At 39.5% G+C, this 27,577-nt stretch overlaps 2 protein-coding genes across 2 annotated transcripts; both read right to left on the bottom strand.

Moving 5' to 3' along the window:
• Positions 1-359: 359 nt before the first annotated feature.
• LOC121391587 (uncharacterized protein K02A2.6-like) lies at positions 360-887 on the bottom strand. The gene has a single exon (XM_041523166.1). The coding sequence runs from the start codon at positions 885-887 to the stop codon at positions 360-362; it is 528 nt and encodes a 175-aa protein (XP_041379100.1).
• Positions 888-13,556: 12,669 nt separating this feature from the next.
• On the bottom strand, positions 13,557-27,187 carry LOC121391586. The gene is made up of 6 exons (XM_041523165.1): positions 27,001-27,187; positions 26,492-26,682; positions 25,520-25,600; positions 25,074-25,158; positions 19,129-19,212; positions 13,557-14,805 (listed from the first exon to the last, which is right to left on the bottom strand). Exons 1-6 carry the CDS (start codon positions 27,185-27,187, stop codon positions 13,775-13,777), a joined length of 1,659 nt encoding a protein of 552 aa, XP_041379099.1. The 3' UTR covers positions 13,557-13,774.
• Between the last annotated feature and the right edge of the window lie 390 nt (positions 27,188-27,577).

Below are 27,577 nucleotides of genomic sequence, written 5' to 3'. Positions count from 1 at the left end.
GTCTCGTCTTAATAAAGGGGGAAAAGGCGAGTAAGGCCCACAGGTTTGAAAATTTCACCAAACGTTGTCTCGGTGCCCTCCGGTGTATGCGTCCCTTTCTACACTGAGGTAGAAGGCATCTTATCTGAAGTAATGTTGTTGCTGTCAGTCATCAGCTTGCTCTCTGCAGGTGGATTATTTACTGTTGTATTCAAACGTAAATGTTTTCGTTTGCGTCTGAATTCCCCCTTTTGAGTCTTCACTATGTACGACCTAGGGGCACACTGCTGAACCACCTCTGCAGGCAGTTTCCAACCTTTTTCCCCATTACACTTGACAAGGACTTGGTCTCCAGGATTGAGTGTTGGTAAAGGGTGAGCTCAGCGATTGAAGTACTTTTTCTGACGTATCTTGGATATACTGTCACGCCCACGCACAATGCTATAATCAATAGTGCGTGGAACAAGGGTTGAAGGCATGGACGGCAGGGTTATTCGGAGTCGCCGACCATAAACAAGCTCTGCTGGGCTCATTCCTAGTGCTGAGATGGGTGTTGCGCGGTAGATTAACAAAGCGAGGATCATGTCTTCCTGTTTAAGAATCTCTTTGGCAGTTCGTACGGCTCTCTCCGCTTCCCCGTTTGCTTGTGGGTAGTACGGACTAGTTGTGACGTGTTTGAAATTCCAATCTATTGCAAATTTCCTGAATTCTGCACTCACAAATTGTCTGCCATTGTCTAAAACTACAATTTCTGGGATTCCGTGATGAGCAAAAACATTTTTCATCTTGCAGATCACCGCAAATGATGTAATTTGAGAGAGAAACGCAATATCGATGTATCGCGAGTAGTAGTCAACAGTGATAAGGTACTGGTTTCCTTTAAACTCACAAATGTCTACACCTATCATCTGAAAAGGACGGTCTGGTAAGGTTGTCGTTAGAAGTGGTTCAGTCGAGTGTGATGGTTGTTTCTTCAAACAAAATCTGCATGCTGCCACCCTCACTTGGATCTGCTTGCTGATCTGTGGTCACCACACACACTGATTAGCACGCTCACGACATTTGGTAATACCAAGATGACCATCGTGAATACGATCTAGGATTTCCCCTCTCATGGAAAATGGAATATTCCCCTTCACTAGTATTCCCTCTACAACACTGAGTTCTCCACGTACAGTAAACATGTCTCTGGCTGCTAGCGGTACATCATCTTTGTACTTTGGCCAACCGGAGATAGTGAAGTGAACAGCAGATTTTAGATTAACATCGTTTTCTCTGTCTGTTCGGATTCTTTCCAAGAATACATCAGAAACCGGCCATGATGATGTGACTGCATTAACATAGGCTATAACATCATCGTGAAGCTCTTCTGGCTGATTTTCACTCATGGGGCTACGTGACAAGGTGTCTGCCACATACAAATTCTTACCCCGAGTGTAACGCGCTTGTGCCTTGAACCGTGTCAAACGCAGTCGGCTCAGTTATCTCCTCTATTACTTCACCTTCCTTCATTCTCTCCAATTCCTTCTTTACCTTTTCAAGCAGGGGAATTGGTACTCGTCGGGCTGTGTTGACATTATATGGAGTAGCACTCTCTCTGAGTTTTATTTTTATTGGCTGACATTTGACCAAGCCAAATGTGACCTCACCGACACGCTTGATAAAACCCATCTTGAATGCAGTTGTTCTGCTGAGGAGATTATGGCTATCTTCGTTATCGACAACATAAACTACTGCATGCATGTTGTTAAGTTGGGTGTTAAATAGACCACGAACATCCATTTTGCCTCCAGGACTCACGAGTGTTACAGTTGAAGCAGTACGCAGGACAGGTCTACCCAGGGCAACCCAAGTACTTTTTCTGATAACATTGACGTTAGCTCCTGTATCAATCTTAAAACTGATCTTCCTCCCGCATACTTCAAGTTCCACATTCCATGGAGGTTCATCGCTGGCATGCACAGACCCAATAAAGAATGACTGACCACTATTTTGTGTCGTTGTGACTGTGATTTCCTCCACTTTCTTAGCACTTCTGCAAACTCTAGCAAAATGAGACAGTTTACCACACTTGTTACACTTTTTTCCTTTTGCTGGACCAGCATCTTTCTTGTGAGAAGTATCACATTTTCCACAAGAATTACCTTTGTCTTCCCATTGCCGTTTGTAACTCGAAGGTCGACAGTCTCTGCCGTGCTGCTTCCTCTGAACAAAATTCACAGAAACGCCTCTTTGCTGCTGTAACTGCTGTTTGACTTCCTCATTCTGTCTAGCCAATGTCACTGCCGTGTTCAAGTCTAATTCTGCTTGGAGTTGAAGTTTTTTAGACATATCCTCATCACTCAGTCCCAAAACAAGCCTGTCTCTAATGCATTCCTCACGATTGGGAAACTGCATATTGCGACAAGTCATAAAGTACTCGAACATACTGTTCCACAGTCTCTCCTTCTTTCTGACATCGCAGGTGAAAAGTTGCACGCTCGTGTATTACATTCTTCTTGGGTATAAAGTGACCGTCAAACTTACCCAAAACAACATCATATTTAGTGCGATCTTCCCCGTCTGCATACTGGAAATGACTGTAGATCTGTTCCGATTCAACTCCCATAACATACAAAAGAGTGTTTATTTGAACCTCATTTGATTCTTTATTCAGTTTTGCTGCAATTCTGTAGCGTGAAAACCTCTGGCGCCATTCCGGCCACGCACACGGTGACTGAAAATCGAACGTAGATGGTGGTTTGAAGGCCATCCGGTCAAAATAACATCAAATTCAGAAGTAATAAAATTCTGTAGTTTCTTCTGACACCATCTTATGTGCCGCTGGCTGAATGGCTTTATTTAATATATGGGATACGTACAGTAACATATCCAGCAATGACCAACAGACCATGACAGTTTTATACAACAGGAAGTCTGCCGTTTTTTATTATTCCTCCCATTTCCGGTGTTCCCCAGTAGTACACAATTACTATCTCAATACAGTACTATTACTAAGACCTTTGTCTATTGGTTGTATTTGTCAACAGCCGACCAATGAAAATGTTTTTGACAATCGAGTAAAATGAAGCCATGTATGAAATTTGTTTTACTTGTTATGTAGTTTATGCATTCGTTTTAAATATATTTCAAATATCATATAGCAGTTACCACGGACAGACATCGGTTCTATGGCGATGCATGCAACTTCGCCACGGTATGTAAAAACCTGAACATATAACAGAACACTTGCGATCGTACGAAAAAAAAACCCAAAACCGGATCCACAGTTCTCTTCTTAAGTTCATTTCGTATGCTTTCACGTGCTATTGGCTACCAGTAATCTGTGACACATTCATGACATTAATATACCTACCGATCTTGTTTTATTCAAGTAAGTTAAACTATAAAAAATTTAAATTTTTACAAACCATTGTTAGATTTTGCCGCGAAAAGTGATACTCTAATAGTAATGTAAGCGTAATACAGAACGATAGCCAGTCTTAATGTGGGTACCAGACATTTCGTCCCCTATTTCGTTTACCTCAAATTAGTTCGATCCCACTGATGAAATAGTGCAAATGTGGCAATGTACCTACATAAAAATAACATTGGTCCCAGGTTTGTCACTTTATTACTATCTGTAGGTGGGAGTGAAACTGTACTACACTATTTGCTGATAAAGTGGGGCTTTTAGGTGTGGGTTTTTTTTTTGGTGATGAATTTTTTATGTTTGGTCTGTCTGTCTGTCTGTCAGTCTCTCTCTCTCTCTCTCTCTCTCTCTCTCTCTCTCTCTCTCTCTCTCTCTCTCTCTCTCTCTCTCTCTCTCTCTCTCTCTGTGTGTGTGTGTGTGTAATAATGCTGTTAAATGCAGTACCAGGTATAGTAACTTTATTTACACTGATGGAATATATTTATCATGTTTTGTAAACTAGACAAGCCATAAAGTAGGGCTATGCTTAAAAAGGAAGTAGAAAAATTCTGCCACTTATGTGGATTGATTTATACTTTTATTGTTGAATACATAACATTCCAATAAATATTTTTTTTTTTTATTGTTATGTATCTCTTTGGTTGTTGTTATTTTTTAAATATGTCAAATATGGTGCTGTTTAAATAATGTTTTATATTTTTGAATTCCGGAAAAACATTTCCATTAGGTTGGTCGCCCTGTCATTTTGCCCAACCATCTCCATCATTTTTGGCCGAATACGAAGGTTTGCCCCAGACTGTGGGGGGAGGAGGTAGCTGATCTCCCATCTCGTACGCCCAAGCTAATAAATACCGGTAACGAGTTTCAATTACAAAGTGATGAAATGTAAGCTATCCCTCGATTATGTCCCCTTCCAGATCTGCAGGTAACCCATGCAGCAATCTGATTAAAATTAGCTCTACTGGGCCTACCCTGGTAGATCTAACAGCATTGCGTGGACTCCCATGTCCAGGTGACATTTCATCTATAAGTAACAATTCAAATATCAACCAATTACACTTCGCCGTTTATAGCGTTATTCGGGAGCATACAAATTCTAAAAATATCTGGCGAGACTATTTATGTAATAGGCGAACTTGTTGGTCTAATTTCAACATTAAAAAAACAGGGGGAAAAGTGCAGTAATAAACTCTGGATTGTATACTAATATAAACAGATTTTATGGCTATACCATCACGGTTTTTTTCCGTCTTAGAACGAATTTTATACAAAATTTTATATTGAAATTAGTTTCCGGCATACTTCGTAATTCACCCGAATCATTTCATATACCCTCGGCATAATCCCGAATATTTTCAAATTCTTTTTAAATCACTGGCATGATTTTGCAAGTAAGGTTTTGATTGGTTGAATGAAAGGTCAACTGGACATGAGCTCCAACGGGCTGCTGTTAGATCCACATGTAATAGTGGAGCTAATTTTAATTAGATTGCCCATGCAGAAATCGTGGTTTTGCAAACATGGGTAAAACATACACATGTGAAGGTTTTGATCACGTTTTTCAGCGTTTTACGTAAACCAGTGTTAAACCTAGGTTTTGATATAACCCGGCGTTACGAAACCCAGACATATGAAATCGGCCCTAAAGGTTTTATAAGCACCAGGCCTGAAAGCACCCTCTTTTAATAATGATCAGGTTAAATACGCAATCTGATTTTAATTATCTCTACTGGTCTACCAGTAGATCTAACAGCATTGCTTGGACTACCATGTCCAGGTGACATTTCATCTATAAATAACAATTTAAATATTGACCAATTATACTTCGCCTTTTATAGCGTTATTCGGGAGCATACAAATTCTAAAAATATCGGGCGAGACTATTTATGCAATAGGCGAACTTGTTGGTCTATTTCAACATTAAATAACAGGGGGAATAAACTCTGGATTGTACACTAGTATAAACAGATTGTATGGCTATACCATCACGGGTTATTTTTCCGTCTTGAAACGAATTTTATATAAAATTTTATATTGAAATTAGTTTCTGGCATATTTCGTAATTCATCCGAATCATTTCGTATAATCCCGAGTGTTTTCAAATTCTTTTCAAATCACTGGCATGATTTTGCAAGTAAGGTCGAATGAAAGGTCAGCTGGACATGAGCTCCATCGGGGTGCTGTTAGATCCACAGGTAATAGTAATTAACCAGAGGAGCTAATTTTAATTAGATTAGTTAAATACGTAGGTTTAAAGTTTCAAGTTTACAATTCATCAGCATACATAATAAATACATGTCTATATACAATATGTACAGTATAATGGTGGGGAGTGATTTTTACATAAAACATTGCATGGTAAATGTCAAAAACACAGTACAAATATAATTATACAATATAAAACTAGATTAAATCAAGTTATTTCTTAAATTATTTGCTCGAATTAAATATTTCCCAAGCTTATTGACCTCTTTAATGTTCTTAATAGTTAGTAGTTGAATTATCTTAAAAACGCTAGGTCGACTGTAATAACACGCTTTAATAAATGTTTGTCTCAGATCATTATATCGGTGACATTGCAGTATAAAATGGAATTCATCTTCGATTTCATTGGAATTACAAACTGTAAATAACCTTAGTTTTTTTGTTGTTTTTCCAACATTTTTATATCTACTAAAGAGCGATCACAACCGTCCAAACGTCCGTCTATCTCTCGAACGGCAGAGTACTGGGGCTACAGAGATTGCTACATCTTCCCTCTTATGTCGTCTCTAGTGACATCGATCGTTTGTAAATTATGTTAGCAATGACATTAACAAATAAAGCTTAAGGAAGGACGATCTCTCCAGCTCCCCAGGCTAGCTCCACTCCCTTACTTCAGCTCATCCCATCCCAATACCAACTGGAAAAGCCTTGTACATGTTTGATATCATTATGAACACCTAATGTAAGTAACATTACGAGTTGGTATCACACTCTTGAAGTATATGCTTGTCGTCCGTCCAACGGTGCCTTTACATGGGCGACATTTGACATTAAGTCTACATGCAACACGGACCGACATTAACGGGCAGTTGAATCAGTCAGTCATATCGTCCCAACAATCTAATGTTACCAGACGTTTGGGGCGACATTATGTTAGGACACATCAAAATGGCCGCCACAAAACACGTTTTGCCCATAAAACGGCTCTAAGTGCCCCGATTACCATGATCTTGGTGTCTGTGCTTATGTTTCTGAGGTCAAGGAATCCAATAGGATACATATGAAATATCATAACAGAGATCTTCATGGTAAGAAAAATCCCAAAGGCTAATAACAATAAGTTGTCACCTTAATGTACGTATTTGCACTTCCCACTTTGCTAAACCAATGTGTCTCGTGTCATCTTCATGTTCCATTTCAACAGAGTCCAATTGTAATATAAGACTGATATTAACATACATTTCAGGTCATGCACAATGTTTATATAGATAAACATACTAGTAATAATGATGTTTCTCGTCAACAAGCAGAAGAGGAACCAGACTTTTAACTACTGCAATGATACTCTATAAGTTAAACATGCACCATATAGCAATGATGTACATTCAATGACTTATTTTCTCTGGTTTTCAGAAATTGGTGACGTCCATGCGGTGATGTTCTCCCATTGTTTTTTGGCCTAGTCATTCACAACAGAACACATAAACGTGATCTCATTGACATTCTCTTTGAGAAAGGTCTGTCGATGTCATATGACAGCGTTTTGCAACTGTTTTGCAATAGAGTAATCGACATATATAATAATGAGGGAAGTGTCTGTCCTTCAACCCTCAGAGAGGAACTGTTAACCACTGAAAACATCGATAACATAGATCACAACCCGTCATCCACATCAAGTCGTGATTCTTTCCATCGCATAGCTTTATTAATCACACAGCATATCACAAATGACAATCCTGGTGTTGTTTGGGTCCTTCAGAAGATTCCTGAAAAGAGAGCCTAACCAAAGTCGAAATCTATCAAGTCATTGCCAAAGTCATATAATAATGTGCCACCATCTCGCTCCCTGATGTCATTCTAACAAAAACTCGTGACCAATTGGTTAATGAAAACCAAAATGATCTGGTGAACATCAACATATGGTCAGCCTATTTTGCCAGCTTACAGGTGTCTGTACCCAAGCCTCCTGCAATTATCGCTCTACGTCCATTGTTTCGAGATGATGCACTCTCAGCCGTTATGGTCGAGCATGGAATGAATATCACCCAACCGATCACGGTTAGTGTCAATCCAGACCAAATACCAGTGCTCACTGTTGATCAGCCATTATACGCTATCGCCAAAAACATTCAGAGGAAATGACGTGACACAGAGCAACATCTTGTTAAAATCTTATAGATTGTGGACAGATTTCTTCAGGGCAAACCTTGAAATGTTGACTCATGATGCTGTCAGAATGAATCTCAGGTCACTTGTTTTTTTTCAAAACATTTGACAGACGAAGGGGGGGGGGGGGGGGGGGGGGACGACATCCACCCAATCTGTCGAACTCACCCCCCGCCCCCTCATGGCTGAAAATTTATTTTCATTTCAAGTCTGTGGACACAATGGTATGGTGCTTAAGGTAGTACTAAACCAAATAACTTCCGGCTGGGTCAAAGTTCGAGGTGCACCCAACTTTTGATAGAGAAGTGAACACCACAAGTCCTGTGATTGGTTATAAATGTGACTGTGTTGGTTGTAAAAAATAATAGTTTCATCTGGGTAAAAAAAAATTGCAATTTTATTTCATCTAGTACCAATGTGTCAAGTAGCCTTGTGCTTGAAACATGTATGGGGTGCCTGTAAAAAAAAGTACTCGGAATTTTGTGCGAAACTAGGGTAGTCATAGACGCTATCCGTTATCTCAGAAACGAGCGGCTTGACCCCCATTTTTTTCTGATTCACTTTAAGTGTAAGGGGTGGTAGTATTTATATCCGTGGCGTTTATGTCGGTTGATACGTTGCAGGTAGGAGTTTTAACCACATATGTTACTATTGTCGTCTATGGGATTTGATTTGGTAGTATACACCCTTAGCCATATGTCCAACGCCATATAACGGTAAATAAAATGTGTCGAGTGCGTTGTTAAATAAAACACTTCTTCCTTCCCGTCAGTAGGTCCATTGGGCTATTTCTTGTTCCAGCCATTACTCCAAAACTGTTGTAATAAAGGCTGTGATATGTACTATACTGTTTGGGGGATGGTGCATAAAAGAGATTATTAGCTGCTACTTAATTGAAAAGTAGCTCATGGAGTGGCAACAGCGTGCTTTTTCTTTAAATATCTATGTGGCCGTAACCACATGACCGATGCCATATAACTGTAATTAAAATGTGTTGATTTGCTAAGACCAACTAATAACAAGGAACAATAACATTCAGTTTTACTAGTTTAATAAAACATGTCAACAACACACACAAAAAACCCCACCCCGAAAACCCAACAACCACCACCTACAACAAAACTCTTCAAGAAATAAAGTACAAGTGACAGAATTAAACAAGTGTATGGACTATAAGTTTCACAAAACTATTAAACACATACACACACACACACACACACACACACACAGACAGACAGACAGACAGAGAGAGAGAGAGAGAGAGAGAGAGAGAGAGAGAGAGAGAGAGAGAGAGAGAGAGAGAGAGAGAGAGAGAGAGAGAGAGAGAGAGAGTGAGTGTGTGTGTGTTACAAATCTGAAGACAAAAACAATCGAGACATTCAACATTTTCTCTGTACAAAATTAACCGGCCTCGGTGGTGTCGTGGTTAGGCCATTGGTCTACAGGCTGGCAAGTACTGGGTTCGGATCCCAGTCGAGACATGGGTTTTTAATCCAGATACCTACTCCAAACCCTGAGTGAGTGCTACGCAAGGCTCAATGGATAGGTGTAAACCACTTGCACAGACCAGTGATCCATAACTGTTTCAACAAAGGCCATGGTTTGTGCTGTCCTGCCTGTGGGGAGTGCAAATAAGATCCCTTGCTGCTAATCAGAAAGAGTAGCCCATGAAGTGGCGACAGTGGGTTTCCTCTCAAAATCGGTGGTCCTTAACCATATGTCTGACGCCAGATAACCGTAAATAAAATGTGTTGAGTGCATTGTTAAATAAAACATTTCTTTCTTTCTGTAATTTTTTTTACTTTTACAAGGACACGACAGTTCCCATAAATCACAGTTGCGCTCTTTGCCTATTATATTTATAAGCGGGGCAGCTAAAACTTAAGTAGAACTAGGTAGGCACTAAACGTGTTGACAAACTAAATGTTTGTACAATACTTGTGAATGCAATCATCCTTCACACTACTGAGGCCAGCAAAATAGAACTCTTTTGGCCGACCCATCAATCACCACATTTCAAACTTTCATTATCCACAAACCAGGTATGAAGAAGGAATGTATTCATATTCTGGAATAGATCAGTATCACCTACCATATTCTCTTTCACCTTCTTTGGTGAGAAACTTGATGACGGCTCTTTGTACCAGTCTGGTTAAATCCATGCATGTTTTAGGACGGTAGCTAAGCAAACGTACCTAAACATACAAAGATGAGTTCTATTATTGATAGATAGTTGTATGAAAGAACAACCTTTCAGATGGTGTACCAAACTTTGATATCTAGTTCTAAAAACCTTTTGACTGCACCTGGTTGGGTGAACTCATTTCCTAACTGATGTAATTAGAGATCACACACCGGTATTATTGCATTCCAAACCTGATTATCATACAGCGATGTTGTTACTCTCCAATAAGAGTAAAAAACAATATATTACTGTATACTCAAATACATATATAATCATCACATTAACGTGTTTACCTGTACGAATAGGTGTATACGTGTACATGCTAATAGCGTACTTACTATACATATGATAGAATACATTTGAACCTATAAGTACATGTGAATACTTGTAAATGTGCTTATAACATAGAATGTGTTTATATTGTCTGAAAAGAAAAGCAAGCTAAGGTACCGCTTTCTATCAATGTCAAGTATTTCTGTCTAACAAAAGATTTTTTAGAATACGGAATCCTACTTAAATCTCTTACTTGAGAATTTTATGACATTTCCAGTGGTAAGCATTCTCCAGTGAAAAGGTCTGGTCTGTTTTAGGGCCAGACCAATGTTAACCAAGGCTCGAACGTAAGAATTTATCACCCACGGCAATTAGAAAAACAAATTGCCGTCGGTGAAAGGCCCCACCGACGGCAATTTTGAGTATGCCGATGGCAATTTTTTTAAACTGGCTTTTGCAGCAATTAAACATGACTGAAAGATTATTTTTCTGTATGTACATGTAGTCAAATCTCTTCAGTTTATGTCAATAAACTTCAATAAACAAGAATTTATTATAAATGGAATCATGGAGTAACATAAGCTAACATTTAACGGAACCTGGTGTTTCTGAGAAAAGTTGCCCAAGTTTTCGGTGAATATGACATGAAAATTGTTCTATCGATGACATTAAATTGTATACAGTGTTCTCGCTAAAGGAGGATGGCTGCGCGTTCCCCCCACCTCACCATTTCAAAAAATAACAACAAACAAACAAAACAAACAAACAAACAAAAACCTGAAGAAAATTTTGTTTTTGTTTTTTTTAAACTATTTCTAATATTTTATAAGGAATTGCTGAATAAACAAATGACAGTAAGTAAAAATCACCAGTTACAACCAATTAAATCTGCAATTGAGGTTAAAATATCAGACACGAGTTAGCGGACACAGAATACAAAACCGGCCTCGGTGGCATCGTGGTTAGCCATCGGTCTACAGGCTGGTAGGTATTGGGTTCGGATCCCAGTCGAGGCATGGGATTTTTAATCCAGATACCGACTCCAAGGCTCAATGGGTAGGTGTAAACCACTTACACCGACCAGTGATCCATAACTGGTTCAACAAAGGCCACGGTTTGTGCTATCCTGCCTATGGGAAGTGCAAATAAAAGATCCCTTGCTGCCTGTCGTAAAAAGAGTAGCCTATGTGGCGACAGCGGATTTCCTCTAAAAAAAAAAGTGTCAGAATGACCATATGTTTGACGTCCAACAGCTGATGATAAGATAAAAAATCAATGTGCTCTAGTGGCATCGTTAAATAAAAGAAACTTTACTTTTACAGAATACAGAATGACCGTTCTGATCACGTGACAACTTTGGCACCAAATAGGTGGGTTTTTTTCAGTCGGAGATTGTCGAAATGTAAAAAATAAAATGTTTTCATTGCTAAAATAAAATATAACTGTTATTGTGTGTATCAAACATAGAAATGGATACGCTGTTAAAAAAACATAGTGTTAAATTACGTTACGGTAACTGCCGTAAGCTACTGAAGTTTTTCGTAAGTTGCTCTTTCGTACACGACGCGGCTTGTTTCCTTTGATGTCCAGACTGATAGATGGGTTGTTTTTTTAGAGAAAAGTGTGCATTTTGAAATAGCGAAGCTGGGTGCTGTAACAAGATGCCGAAAAATAAAGTGGGGCAGAAACACAAATGGGGCTGCCAAACGTGAAAAAAGGGGCATAATACGAAAGTGAGGAGGCAAAATGCAGTGAGAACGTATATTATACAACACAGGGTACGCGCATGACTAAATATAGTTCCATCGTTTGGTACTAACTAAATGCCCATTAACTCCACCAAGGACCCAAACGGTCGTACTAAATACTGGAAGATAATGTTCATACACGTTTATACAATTTGCCGTCGGTGAGGAGCTTTACCGACGGCAGTAATTTTTATTAGGCGGCACAAAAGTGCCGTCGGTGACGCCCCCAACCGACGGCAGTTTATATGACACTAACAGCAGTTGTTGCCGCCGTTAAATTCGAGCCCGGTTAACAACACAACAATTACATTTAACAGACATCATTTCAAATAAATGTAATACCATTAATTCTTCCATCAATGCTGGTACACAATATGATTAATGCACAAAATTGAAACCATGTTCAATCAAGTTCCAAAGATCTCATTCCAAACTGTACGTGCATACACGTAAGTTACTACAAGAAAAAATGACATGTCATAGCAAAATTCCACTTATTTAACTAACTGGTCTTTAAACCCCCACTGAATTTTATTCTTTAAAAGTAGACTAAACTCCAAGAAGAGCCTTATGTGTTGGAAAGATGCATACCCGGACCACCAACACATACTGACACTTTAACAAATGAAAAACGCGTAATTTTAGAATTAATAAAAAACCATGATTATTCCTTCTAACTGGGGTCAGACATTTTGTTTTGTTTTTGTGAAGTCCGGTGGTATAGCTTGGGGCGAAGTGACGTCAGCTCAGGTCCAACTTCTCTATTATGCACAGTGTAAACAAATGCTCTAATTTACGACAAGGCGCTTCGCTTTCATCAACCTGACTTGTAAAACAACATAAATGACTTGATAGTATAATAAACTATTTAACTAAATATATTTCAATTTGCATCAATATAACGAAATGGAGTTATAGTATTTTTTTCTTTTAAAAAATCCAAGAATTTTTTTTAATTATTAGGTCTATTGGTAGGATATATTCGAGCAAAAACAACCACTCACGATACCCAAGTGATAATTTTCTTTTCTCTGGGACTACGTAATTGGTCAGTTTTGTGATTTTAGATGGTAAAGTCTACTTAAAGGGTTTTACAGAATTACTTACAGTAATAAAGCTGGTAAAGTCCATTACGATTTAAGGTTATCACACAATACCTTGTGATCTTAATAAAAGAGGCACGTCTTTTTTGTGTGTCTAGGGACCGTCTAAATATACACGTGCCAATCAAGAACCACAGGCACAGGCTACGGAAAGAAAAGACCAATTAACCAACAAAACACTAAGACTATTATTTCAGTACGTGGGTTAATTTATATACAAAATATAATAGTTATTTCAACACTTTGACAATGGTGGTTTATTTTCTATTGAAACATAAACCACATATACACTATGCTGTGCTACTGGGATGGATATTATTACAGAACATTGCGATGCATTCGCAATAATCAGGTATGTTTTGTTTCTTCAGTTCGAAGACTAATTCCTGACGTGACACGTTAGGTATTACATAACCACCAGCTCACCAGAGGGCGTATTCACTGGGATGGTACAAAATGGCTGTACCCGTTATATATAATAGCCGTCACATTTAACCGTTTTATTAATTAAGTATACGGTTATACTTGTTGATATTAATCAATAATGTGCATTGTGTATCGTTGAATATGCATACCAGGTCAAATGCCTTAAATGTGCGCTCATAAAAAGAATGCTGCCAGCTTTGCTCCAACAGCCAGTAAATCGATAGTAATCGCTATATGTCCATCAATTATCGTAACGATGCGACTGATGCCAGTTGGCTCAATACTTGCTGAGCAGCAGCAGCAGCAGCAGGAGAGCAGCAGCAGCAGCAGCAGCAGCAGCAGCAGCAGCAACAGCAGCAGCTTTGGCAGCCATAGCAGTTATAGCAGCAACTACTTTCCCAGTTATCAAGCTTCCAATTACAGCACCAGCAAAGAGAGCTCCCAGGAAAAATCCTTTTGTAATCTGTGATCGCGATTCCCTGCGTGCTTCCTTCTCCAAAGATTTCTTCAAGCTGGAAAGCTGAACCTTGATGCTGTCTTCAAGTTCTGCTTTTTTCTTTGCATCCACTTCTTTCTCCAACTGTTCCCTGTATCTGTCCTTTATCCTCTGTTCTTCTTTCTGTCTGTTCACTTCATTATCTTTCAGGAATAAATCATCACACTGTCTCATTTCTTTCTCAGCTTCTTTCAGGATGTCCGATGTGTAGTATCCACGTCCATTGGCCTTCAGAATGGTTTCAACTGTTTCAACAAGTTGCAGGACCTGCCCTTCTTTTTCCGTTTCCTCAGCAAAGTTGTCAAAAAATACAGTGTGGCCACCACATTCCAAAACAAACTGGTCAAGACCAGGAGGCAAGTTTAATAGATATTCTTTTTCATTGATGCCATGTCGGACAAGGAAATCTTTTCTAGTGAATAATACTAGAAAGTAACGGCTGACCTGCCTGCCGAAATATTGATAAAACAAATCAACGGTTTTCTGCTCTTCCTTGGTGAACCGATCTCCGACTGGGAACACGTAAATAACAGCATGTGGCCCCGGTGCTGCTAGATACACAGACTTGACAACCTCTTTCTTGATCTCATCTTCATCACTGTCAGTTCCAAAGAAACCCGGGGTGTCTATAACCACCACAGATTTCCCATTTCTTGTCACCGTATGACAATCACATTTCTCAGTTACTGAGTTTCCAAAACAACTACTTTTGAATACTTTTGACCCAAGAATGGTATTGCCAGATGAACTTTTTCCTGAGCCAGTTTTGCCAATCAAAACAAGTCGCAACTCATCTTGTTCCATGCTGTCATCTGAAAAAAGAAAATGTTAAACAGAACTAAGCAATTTTAGTGAATGTTTTATCTGACAAAGTGATAGATGACTATTTGTTAGCTAACAATTCAGTTTATTGCCCAATACCAACCAATCTGGTGTCATCAAACAGAGATAAGAGATAACATATATTATAATAAAAAACAACAATTGATAATAACAACAATATGAATTTACAGGCCAGATGGAAACACAACATGTGTATTATATTTATAGTAATAAAATGACTATATAATAATAAAGTATACATTTGTAAATGATAAAAATTACTGTATTCCGAATTTTATTTTTAAATCTAGATATTACTGGATCCAATGTCACATTCTGAAATTGGTAAAGGCTGCTGAAGGTTTGTTGCAATTAGTACGATGTTCAATGTCACAGGTGTGTCATAAGGGGGAAATGTATACCAGGTAATGAAATATTATTTGTACTTCTTTCCTGGAATGATTTACTGCATAAAAGTTTTTTTTTTTTTTTTTAACAACACCTCTAAAGTACATTGATTTACTAATCATCGGCTATTGGATGTCAAACATTTGGTTATTCTGACAGGATAGCACATACCAATGGTATGATACCATGGCCTTTGAGTTGGTGATTCAGAAGTAAAATCTTACTTAAAGCAAAAAGACACTACTGTAATAGCTATAATTATGTTTCAGGAGAAAAAGTCAGTGGACTATTTCCATGAAATAGAACTGATCGTGTGACATCTGTGAGTGCTGTTCGCATACCTGTTCTGTGTTAAAGTTAGTGTTGTTTAACGACACCACTAGAACACATTTATTTATTAATCATCAGCTATTGGATGTCAAACGTTTGGTATAGTCTTAGAGAGGAAACCCACTAAATTTTTCCATTAGTAGCAAGTGATCTTTTATAAGTACCATCCCAGACAGGAATTTAACCCAAAATTGCAAGATTAAAAAATATATATATTACGATAAGTTATATGAACACTACATAATGTCATATATACTTGTTAACCGTAGATCTTGGCATTTAAAAAAATAATAATAATAATAATTAAAAAAAACTAGTACTTAAAAATATATATTATTATTATTTTTTTTTTTTAAGTTTAAATATTATTATGATTTAATACATATTTAAAAAAACCTAAACTCTTTTATCCAAAAATGTTAAGAACACGAACAAGAAATTAAAAAATTAATTAGTACAATTACAGCCTTACAGGTTACGTTACATCATCATTTGTGGTTAGTGTAGCTAAGTACCTAAGACAAATTTATATAAAACTTATAAATTAATATTCAGTTTTTACTATTATGAGGAAGAGTGGCGTGGTACTTATTTAAAATCATTATAATGATGCAATAAATATTGTATTTCCATTAATCATAAGTAAAACCTCATTACGGACATCGTGTGAAATTTACCGGAATTATACCCATTTCCGTGAGTAACTTTATGTCAAACACAACATTTATTAATTGTACAAAAATAATCTCTTGAATTGTACCCTTGTTACCAACATTTTACTGCGCAAACATACAAAATTAACTGACACAAGTATGTTTATACAGCTAATTGGTCTTTTCGTTGTCTTGCTGTGACATGTGATTTTAACATGCATCGTGTGTATCGCTGTCAACTCTGGGCCAGAGTCTGGCACTTCAGATTCGTCATAGTTGCATTATGTAATCCAGTGGGAAGACATTTTACAATTCAGAGGCGTTATTAGAAGTAAATTGGATAGTTATATATATGGCAACACTGAATGGCAATACATTATACACAGCCCCCTCCTGCTCCGGAACCACTCACTGGCTATGTCAGAGACTGGATCCGGGGTAGGCGTGCCTGAACCTTTATTGGATATGGGCACGTAAATAGTTCCCAGTTCCCAGTTATACACAGCCTGTTGAATTAGCGGCAACACACTTCGTAGCCATTACGATGACAACAAACGTTATAATAACACGTCATTTTATAAACTCCATGTATTTTTTTAACTATAAATATCACACAAGTCTTACTTCGGCAAAGGTTACATTCTCGGAAACCAAAAGTAGTCGACATTTTCCGAATGAGAATGAGTTACTTCCCTTATGTTATTTTGGCGAAACTGGATCAATTTTTTTTTATGCTTACAAAAATGTCATTTAACAGGAGAAATTGTCTCCCGCGGAATCCGGGAGGGTTGACAGATCTGGACAGGATACCACATACCACAGCCTTTGATATACCAGTTGTGGTGCATCTTCCAGAACAAGAAATAGCCCAATGGGCCCACCAATGGGGATCGACCCTAGACTGACTGCGCACCATGCGAACACTTTACTACTGAGACCTTTTTAACAGAATGTCAGATTACAGAGTATACAAATCATGTATTTTTTTTAAAAGTTAAAATGGTCCATACATGTAGATATGTTAATATCTGTAGCTTAAGTATATTTTACACAATGAGAGATGAAACTATGGGGCAAGGGGTAAGCATAATAGTTTCTATATCTGTATATAGTGATTATTATATTATTTCTATCAAACTTTTAAGAGAGTGCAAACCATTATTTTGATATATTGTTCAGCCATCGAACATTAGGCTGGTACATGTAGGTACAGGGTTCGCAGCCCAGTTCCGGCTCCCTCCCAGAGCAGCAAGTTTTAGCGATTCATTGGGTAGGTGTAAGACCACTATACACCCTCTTCTCTCTCAATAACCTCTAACCACAATTACTAATCAGTAGCACTTGCTTAATATATATATTTTTTAATGACACCACTAGAGCACATCGATATATTAATCATCGGCTATTGAATTTCAAACATATGGTCGTTTTGACAGTGATGGAGAGGAAACCCACTACATTGTTTCATTATTAGCATGGGATCTTTTATATGCACCATCCTACAGACAGGAAAGCACATACCACGGCCTTTGATATACCAGTCGTGGTGCACTGGCTGGAACGAGAAATAGCCCAATGAGCCTACCAACTGGGATCGATCCTAGACCGACTGTGCATCAGGTGTGTGCTTTACCACTGGGCTATGTGCCATCCTAATATTTGATAGATGCATGCAGCCGGTTATTTCGCTGTAAGCCGCATGCAGCCGGTTATTTTGCTGTAAGCCGCATGCAGCCGGTTATTTCACTGTAAGCTGCGTGCAGCCAGTTATTTGGATGTAAGCTGCATGCAGCCGGTTATTTCGATGTAAGCTGCATGCAGCCGGTTATTTCACTGTAAGCTGCATACAGCCAGTTATTTCGATGTAAGCTGCATGCTGCTGGTTATTTACCTGTAAGCTACATGCTGCTGGTTATTTCCCTGTAAGATGCATGCAGCTGGTTATTTCACTGTAAGCCGCATGCAGCTGGTTATTTAACTGTAAGCTGCATACAACTGGTTATTTCACTGTAAGCTGCATACAACTGGTTATTTCACTGTCAGCTGCATACAGCTGGCTATTTCGATGTAAGCTGCATGTAGCTGGTTATTTCACTGTAAGCTGCATACAACTGGTTATTTCACTGTAAGCTACATGCAGCTGGTTATTTCACTGTAAGCCGCATGCAGCTGGTTATTTCACTGTAAGCTGTATGCAGCTTGCTATTTCGATGTAAGCTGCATGCAGCCAGTTATTTCGATGTACAATGTAAGCTGCATGCAGCTGGTTATTTCACTGTAAGCTGCATACAACTGGTTATTTCACTGTCAGCTGCATACAGCTGGCTATTTCGATGTAAGCTGCATGCAGCTGGTTATTTCACTGTAAGCTGCATACAACTGGTTATTTCACTGTAAGCTGCATGCAGCTGTATGTACAGGGCTAGCTCTGGGTCAGCAGAAAATATCGCCAAATTATCTAACTTGCAAAAACCCAGTTATTTTGTAACAAAATATCAAATTAATATTTGAAATTATTTTGCCAATTTAAAATAATATTTGCCAATTGTTTTTAAAATTTGCAATTGGCGAATTTGGCGAGTGCCAGAGCTAGCCTTGATATATGACAGCCGTGGAGTATTGGTAAAAAAAATGAAAAAATACATTTTTATTTCAACTTATTTTCGTGCTTATATCCGATCAAGGTTCAAGCACGATGTCCTGGGCACACACCTCAGCTATCTGGGATGTCCAGAACAGTGGGATATAGTTGTTAGTTGGTCAGTGGTTTGTGAGAGAGGAGAGGGTGTAGTGGCCTTACCCACTGAGCCCTTAAGAACTCGCTGTGGGTTGGAGATGGTACCGGGCTGCGAACCCTGTACCTACCAGCCTGTAGTCACTGCGCCACCGAGGCCTGTTAAAGAAAAACAGTCAGTGTATTACCTGTAGAAGAACATGCAGACATATTGGAACTTATTGAATCATCTGGATCCACTCTTATATTTAGGTAATGAACTCTTGATTCATCTGAAAACAAAAAACAAATATCGTGAAGACAAGATTTAAGATTTTCGTACAGAAGAAGGAAATGTTATATTTAAAGACGCACTCAACACATTTTATTTATGGTTATATGGCATCAGACATATGGTTAAGGACTACACAGATATTGAGAGAAGAAACCCGCTGTCGCCACTTCATGGGCTACTCTTTTCGATTAGCAGACAGGATAGTACATACCACTGCCTTTGTTATACCAGTTTGTGGAGCACTGGCTGGAACGAGAAACAGCACTGTGGGGCCACTGACGGGGATCAATCCTAGACCGACCGATTACATTATTAACCATAAAAAACCAAAAATACCACCCTAATTATTAATAAAGCGACTTTTTGTAAAACGCTCGGGGAAAAAACACTGATCCAGTCGATTTGACCCACATCTGACCTGTGACGTAGCATCAAGTGAATTCCACTCATTCATTAGTAAGTTAGCATGGCGACAGCATGTAATGATTCTTCGGAAAATAGCTCATTCTTATCAGATGTTAGTTTGGACATTTCGGACTTGTCGCATTTGTTTATTTATTCTAATGCTACCTCGATTGGTGAGGAAGAAGGAGAAAATCTGTTAGGGGTACTTCCTTATCAGTTTGAACCGTAGTACACCGACGATGATCCGTCGAGCCAAATGCAGTCAGCCTATTTGCAGCACGGAGCCCGGACGTTGCCCGGTGACAAAAACAAAGCCCGAATGTTAATGCCGAGATGTACATTGTTCATATTTGGCACAAAGATACACCTCAATATATATATATATATATATATATATATATATATATATATATATATATATATATATATATATATATGTTATATATCGTACTGAGATGTTTCCTCGTGCCAAATCCCGTGTTTGTATATGCTATATTTAATGACTTAATTGACGTTTCCTTCTTCGGATGGTGAATACAGATTTCGTTATGTACAGCCCGAACGTGAAAAATGCGATTTTCAAAAAAAAATACCACCATATTTAATTACATCATACCGATGTGTATCTTTGTGCTAAACAGTATACACATCGGCATTAACATCCGGGTTCAGTTTTTGTCTCTGGGTTACTTTCGGGCTCCGGGCTGTAAATAGGTCGACCGGTCTGGTCTGGCACCATCGGTTTCTCCACCCTCCGGCTTGCTATCCGTTTCTTCTCCAGTATAAACATTGTAAGCAAATATGTGTCTTTCTTCATTTACCAACGGCTCAAATTGATACTGGAAAACGTTTTGCGAACAAACACTTTTTTGTTTTGTTTTGGTAAGCTCTGCAAGTCTTAGATTCTTTGTGAGTGGTACTGACTAATGCTTAGTTAAGGGCTTCAGATCAATATTGTGTTGTTAATGCCCGAGAAACCATCGGTTCAGATTCGTACACAATAAATATCGGATATGGGCTGAAATAATAATGTGTGTCCGTGTGTGTGTTAACGTGATTTAAATACTAGTATTTATAAAGCATGATACGGATAGCTACATTCTGAATTTCTGTCAGGATTTCTTTTTAGCCAATTATTTACAATTTTGTTCAGTATAAGGAAGAAAAATGAAATGATAGGTATGGAATTTGAGCTACTATAAAACATTAGAATCAGGCCTGAAAAAGAAGAGTTACACATGTAGGCCAATAAAATAAATAAATAAATACATATTTTTCAGATCACATACTTTCAGAATTTGATAACTGTAAATTAATCAAGGTATATTGACATATAAGCAAATGTACAACGGTAATACTACAGAACTGACTTATGCATCAACAGTCGTCAAACAAAAACACGTCAATAGCAACTTTACTTTGAAAGTTGTCCAGTGTTCAGAAAACAAAAAAACGTCATTCGCTAGTTTATTTTGATGTAAGGATATCCGACGTCGTTCCCATTCAAAACGACACCGCATCACATATCCATACGTCATTTGAACATATCGATCAATGGTTAACTGGTATATACATACAATTTACAAAAATATGTTGCATTAAGTTTGAGATTATATGATAAAGAAATTATTACCCTTGTTTCGGTATCGTCAATATAGATCAGGAATAAACATAATGTATTATGACCAGCAGACTAGAAGTTGTATGTGTCTCATATAAATGATAATGAAAAGTAAATACAAGAAAAACGTAAAAAGTAAAAATAAAATAAAATAAAATAAATATATTTAAAACTTCGTAAATACATGTACCAGATATTTCAAATGATGTTGTATGTGTCTGATATAAATTATAGTGAAGAGTAAATAAAAGAAAGAAAAAAGAAAGAAGGAAAGAAAGAGAAAGAAAATAAATAAATAAAAATAAAATAAATAAAGTTTTTTTTAAACTTTGTAAATACCAGATATTTCAAATGAAGTTATGTGTCTGATATAAATGATAGTGAAAAGTAAATAAAATAAATAAATGAATAAATAAATAAATAATTTGTAGATAAGACATGTAGCATTGATTAGTAGTTATATGACTGTCTTTTTTTAATGAAACGATAAGGTGAAAATATAGCTGTGATAAAGGTCTATGTGAGATACGGATTTTGTTGGGTTTCTTAGGCGGAAGGGGAGGCATATTTTTATTAAATTTTAAATACTGATACATGTGGAGAATTAAACATCACTAGAAATCCACGTGAATATAACTATAATTCTAATTGTTAAAAGTAGCAAATACATTCCAATTAAGTTCATTTTATTGTATAAATGTGTTAATTTTGTTTTGTTAAAACCCTTAACAGGCTGCTCCAGAGACTTCGTCTAAGTTAATGTTTCACTGATTTTGGTCTTAAACCATTCCAATGTAAACTTTAATAGATCGTTTTTCGCTGCCATTTTACAATCTGATACGAAATATGTATATTAGTTGCTAGAGATTCCCATCTCCTACGAATCTACTCACATTGCTCATGACAACTGTCTATCTAGCCCGAGTACTCTAACTGTAAGAGAGCTAGACGGACATTTGGACATAAACACGCTCTCATTACAGTCAGAGACCAACCTATGTCTTTTTTTTGCAATTCCTGACTACCAAACGGTAGGCAACGAGTCCCGCTCTAATACCACAACAATCCTATGTTTGACGACAAATACCTTTACATCAATCATTTTCGAGTTAAGTGATACAAAAAAATCCACATATTGATCACTAATACACTTACTACAGAAAGAAACCCGACAGCACCCACATTCAGCTACGCTTCGTGACACTCCGTCGCAACAATTGCAAAGCTTGGCGATCTATTTCGAGACGTAGACCACATGATCGCGCACTGGGCGATTCCGCCTTGTGCAGCAGTTACAGGTGCCGTCTCATATCAAGCGAAGTTATAACATGGAAGAGTTGGCTAATGCCGTTTTGGATGAATTTGGATTTCATTACGTCATTAAACCAAAACAATTACACATTATTGATTCCATTTTGAATTTGAAGGATTGGGGTGTTATCGACAGGATACGGCAAAAGTATGTGCTACGTACTGCCTCCTCTTATGAGATGACCCCTGTAACTGCTGCACAAGGCGGAATCGCCCAGTCTCGAAATAGATCGCCGAGTTTTGTAATTGTTGCGACGGAGTGTCACGAAGCGTAGCTGAATGTGGGTGCTGTCGGGTTTCTTTCTGTAGTATGTGTATTAGTGATTAATATGTGGATTTTTTTGTATCACTTAACTCGAAAATGATTGATGTAAAGGTATTTGACGTCAAACATAGGATTGTTGTGGTATTAGAGCGGGACTCGTTGCCTACCGTTTGGTAGTCAGGAATTGCCAAAAAAAGACATAGGTTGGTCTCTGACTGTAATGAGAGCGTGTTTATGTCCAAATGTCCGTCTAGCTCTCTTACAGTCAGAGTACTCGGGCTACTGTCTATCGTACTTCCCAAGTTGTAAATAGCCTCGATACAGTCGAATTCGGCAAGGGACGATACTCTTTGCGCGCATGCACAATAGGAATGCAAAAGAGGTCCATTTCTACCATGGGGATCTTTTATATGTGCATTAACACAGGAATATGTATATACAAGGCTAGCTCTGGGTCAGAAGAATATTTCGCCAAATTATCTATTAAACTCACAGAAACCCAGTTAAATTGGAATAAAATATCAATTAATACTTGAAATTATTTTGCCAAATTAAAATAAAATTTGCCAATTGTTTTTAAAATTTGCAAGTGGCGAAAGTGCCAGAGCTAGCCCTGATATATGTTACGTATTGGTAAAAAAGTAGAAAACCTTTTTATTTCAACTTATTTTCGTGCTTGAGAAACCACCCAGTCCCTATGTCGGCTCCAAATGTAACAGAAAAATCAACTAATAGGAAATTCCCACTAGCTACTGCCAGTAGAAGCACTTTATACCAACACTTCTACAATTTATTCTTTAGGTTATCCATTTCTGTAGAGCCAAAGTGCATTTTTCATACTTTTAAAAATGCACGTGCATCTGAGAAGTAGTGGTTTATTGATTCGAGTTCGATAATAAATTTTTAAGGATATTTCCTGTTTTAACGTCACAGACTCTTCTTTCACTCTATTGTAACTTTATCCAAATGTATACAGGTTTGTAAATTAACTAAACTTAGAAAATTTGTTTCTAATTTTCATTAATATTCATACTTACCTAGTGCTAGCACAACAAATATGCTATTCAACCTGAGTCATACCTACACACTGCAGAATTCTCTCCCTTGCCGGATATGTGCAATGCTATCCTAGCTTGCACGGGCTACCTATAACTTCATTCTCGGTTCAAAGTCCACCCAAACCCACCGAGGGAAAGCCTCATAGGGGTGGGTGGGAGGTATAGTTTGTTGTGCTAGCACTAGGTAAGTATGAATAATAATGAAAATTAGAAACAAATTTTCTAATAGTCTTATTCAACTTACTGTGCTAGCACAACAAATAAGCTATAACGGACGTGCAATGACACCGTTAGAGCACGTGAATTCAACATTAATGGGAGGAGGTAAGAAAATAGAGGACTTACCGGTACCCAAAAAGCTCCTTTGAAGTAATGATATGGAGATATGACGAACCACGACATACGGTAACAAGGAGTCAAAAAACTTTTGGGAATAAAAAGGGGCTTCCCAAAAGAAAAACTCATCCCCATGAAAGGGAGGAAAAACATCTCCCCAGGGAGAGGAAACGGTAGACAACACTACAAAAAACCCCATCCCTCAGAAAAGGGTGGAGTGTTAAACATGTCCGAAGCGTGAATCGATGGCAGTCGGATGGAAAAGAGGTCGACCCCTTTCCGTTGCCCTGCGCACAGACACAACGTGTTGAGCCGCAATGACTGTCTGGATCCTACGCGTACCGTCAGGACCAACCGCCATATCCCGGAAATAGAAACGGTCAAAAGTGTGCCGTCCTTTCCAAACCCCTGCATTCATGACCTTTATAATATCTAAAGAGTCATGAAAATTCAGGGAAGCAGAAATGGCTCGGAGTTCATGTGGTTTAACAGAGAAATTCCGTAACACATGATCACCCGCCATCTCATATGCTAGCTTGATGGTAGCTGCTATCCATCAAGACAAAGCATTTTTTGTGACATCACCTGGCCTAATGGTATAAGAAATAAACAATCTCTTTTTACCCTGCCGCCGGTTTTTCGTACGCACCAAATAATACTTCAATGCTCTCACCGGGCAAAGAAGTCTATCCGAGTTGTCAGATGACAGTGTACGAGATAAACTGTGAATGACAGTAGGTGGAAACTCTTCCCCTGGAGACTGGTTTTTAGCAACAAAGATAGGGTCGGTAGGTAAAGTGACATACCCGTCCGAATTGTAATCAACCAAGTCATGCAAAAAGCATGTATCTCGCTGATCCGACGACAAGCCGCCAGCGAAACCAGAAACAGAGTCTTCCACGTCAAGGCACGAAGACTAGCAAACCTCAACGGCTCATAAGGCGCACCCTTAAGAGCATGTAACACAAGAAAGACATTCCATTTCGGAATAATGGAAGGTTGTTCAACCGTGGATTGCAATGATTTAAGTAAATCATGCAACACCAAGTTCATAGAAAAGTCACGACATCCACACTGTTTAAGAGTAGTGAAAATCGCAGCTCTGTGACTTTTGACTGTCGTGACTTTAAGTTTCCTTTCTTGGACCAACGCCAGAAAGTACTCCGCTAAATCGTTGACAGTAGGCGATAAGGATCGAAATCCTGTGCGTTCGCCTAACGAACCCACACACGCCAGTGACACTGATAAACCGACTCGGTAGATTTGCGCTTTGCTGAAAAGATGAGATGCGCAATTCTTGTCTAAAAACCTCTGCATCGCAATGAAGCCCTGATAACCTCCACGCGTGAAGCAGGAAGACCTCCGACTTCGGATGCCACACCGTCTGACTCTGGGTGAGTAGATCAGACAACACTGGTAACCGGAACGGGACTGCCACTAACAGTGACAGGAGCTGTGGAAACCAGGGCTGCGCCACCCACAGTGGAGCTATCAATGTCAAAGCATGGGGACTCGTCGCCTACCTGAACGGGAGCACATGAAACTCGTACGCTTTCCCGTCGAAACGTGTCGAACGACCGACAGAACCCAGGGGTCGAGACGCGGCAGCTTGCACCAGTTTCGAAGGAAATGGCGGAGCCTGCCCCCCCCCCCCCACGGGTATGGTTGCTAACGGTACCTCCGAAAGCAACTGCCGATCGTTCACGTACCCTCACCCCAACCGCTTACCACCCATAGGTGCAATGCCTTTGGTGGACTGAGAACGGAATGCAGTACGACGTTTGCATCCTCACTTAGTGGAAGACGGGTTGTTACCTGGTTGCCTCCTAGTGTCAGGAACCCTAGGGATCTGAGCCGACTCTAAAAAGCAGCCTTTTTCACAGGAGGAGGCTTGAACCCCGAAAACATGGACCGACGTTTACCAGCGGTTGATGGTTGAGTGTTCGGGACTGGTTGCAACTCGGACACTAGCAGGAACGACCGCCGGATGTTCGAGAAAATCCACCCCCAACGTCTCATAGGAGTCGGCACGAAAAATGCGCGCTCCTGTTAAGATTTTCCCCGTAGGCAGTGCCGTTGGGTACTCATCAACACCCACTCCCAGGATACGATCACTGCCAGTGATCAACGCATCAATGTCACAAAGTGAACTGTGCGCCTCCTGTGCAAGTGGTAAACCCGACTCCTCACGAGGAGTGACCAAATTCAAAGAACGGTTCCCGAAGGAGACACCCTTGAATGTAGGCTGGGCCTCAACCTGAGGTATAGCATCCCCGCATACCTGTCGGACCTGGTCCCTGACAAAAGCCAGAAACGCCTGATAATCGCACTCCTCCTCTACCTCCGAACCGAAGTGAGAGAGAGCTGGGTCAGCGACAGAATCCGGTCCAACCGACGCTTCCTCTGAAGCCAGGTCACTGTCCATTGGATCCCGAAGATCTACATGGACTCCTCCCCCTAATCGAGACGCCCCTGGGGCAGCGGAAACAATAGGAACCGAACGACAATCCCTAACTGCATTGTCAAACTGCTGTCGAGACGCAGTTTCTGCTGGTTTTGCGGAAAACCGGGGGGGGGGGGGGGGGAGGAGAGGAGAGGAGAGAATGGGAGCCGCATCCGACGGTCCCGTCTGCGAAAGCAATGATCCCAACTGAGGCGAAGCGTTCAAAAATTCCACAAAACTCCGAAACAACGTTTCCTGAAAGCCTAACGGTCGTTCCTGCGCCAAGTGCGCAACGGTCGGAGTTTTCAGCCACAGAGTACCCCCAGCCAAGGGGTATCTGCACGAACCTCGTCCTCTATCGAGTAAAGTCGAAGAGGTAGGGACCAAAGATGGTGCAAACTGTGAGATGTCTGTTGCTACTGAAGTCACTGGACCCTTGGGGAAAACATATGCAAACAGAGGACCCAAACGGGATGAGTCCTCCACCCAACGGTAAACATCGGTCGGGATGCCATCAGAGACTGATCCTGGCATCGGAACAACTGGCTCAGTTCGAAGCAAACTGGCAGAACTCTCCTCGGGCCTTGAGAATGCTGAGGTGCCGAAGCGACTGTCAGCAATTGAAGGCAAAGTCGGGGCCACCTGCTCTGCGGACGAAGCAGTGGACCTATGCACAACGGAGTGCATGTGCTCGGTAATCGATGAAGTCGTCAAAACCGGTGCCGCGACGACTCCACCCTTCCCCCCTTCTGTTTGTAAAGGTAACCGTAACGACGATGGCGACGCCCGAGACAAAGCCACACAAACAGAAGAAGGCGCCGTCACTAACGAAAATGGCTCACTTATCACGGTCACAATAGGAGCCCGGGGGGGGGGGGGGGGCCCTCCCGAAGTATCGGTAACTGTACTCGTAACACAGACCGA

This window comes from Gigantopelta aegis, unplaced genomic scaffold (genome assembly GCF_016097555.1).
Source record: "Gigantopelta aegis isolate Gae_Host unplaced genomic scaffold, Gae_host_genome ctg2694_pilon_pilon:::debris, whole genome shotgun sequence".
NCBI lineage: Eukaryota > Metazoa > Mollusca > Gastropoda > Neomphalida > Peltospiridae > Gigantopelta > Gigantopelta aegis.
Note: the sequence above shows the minus strand (reverse complement) of the source record. Positions and strands in the feature narration are given on the sequence as shown.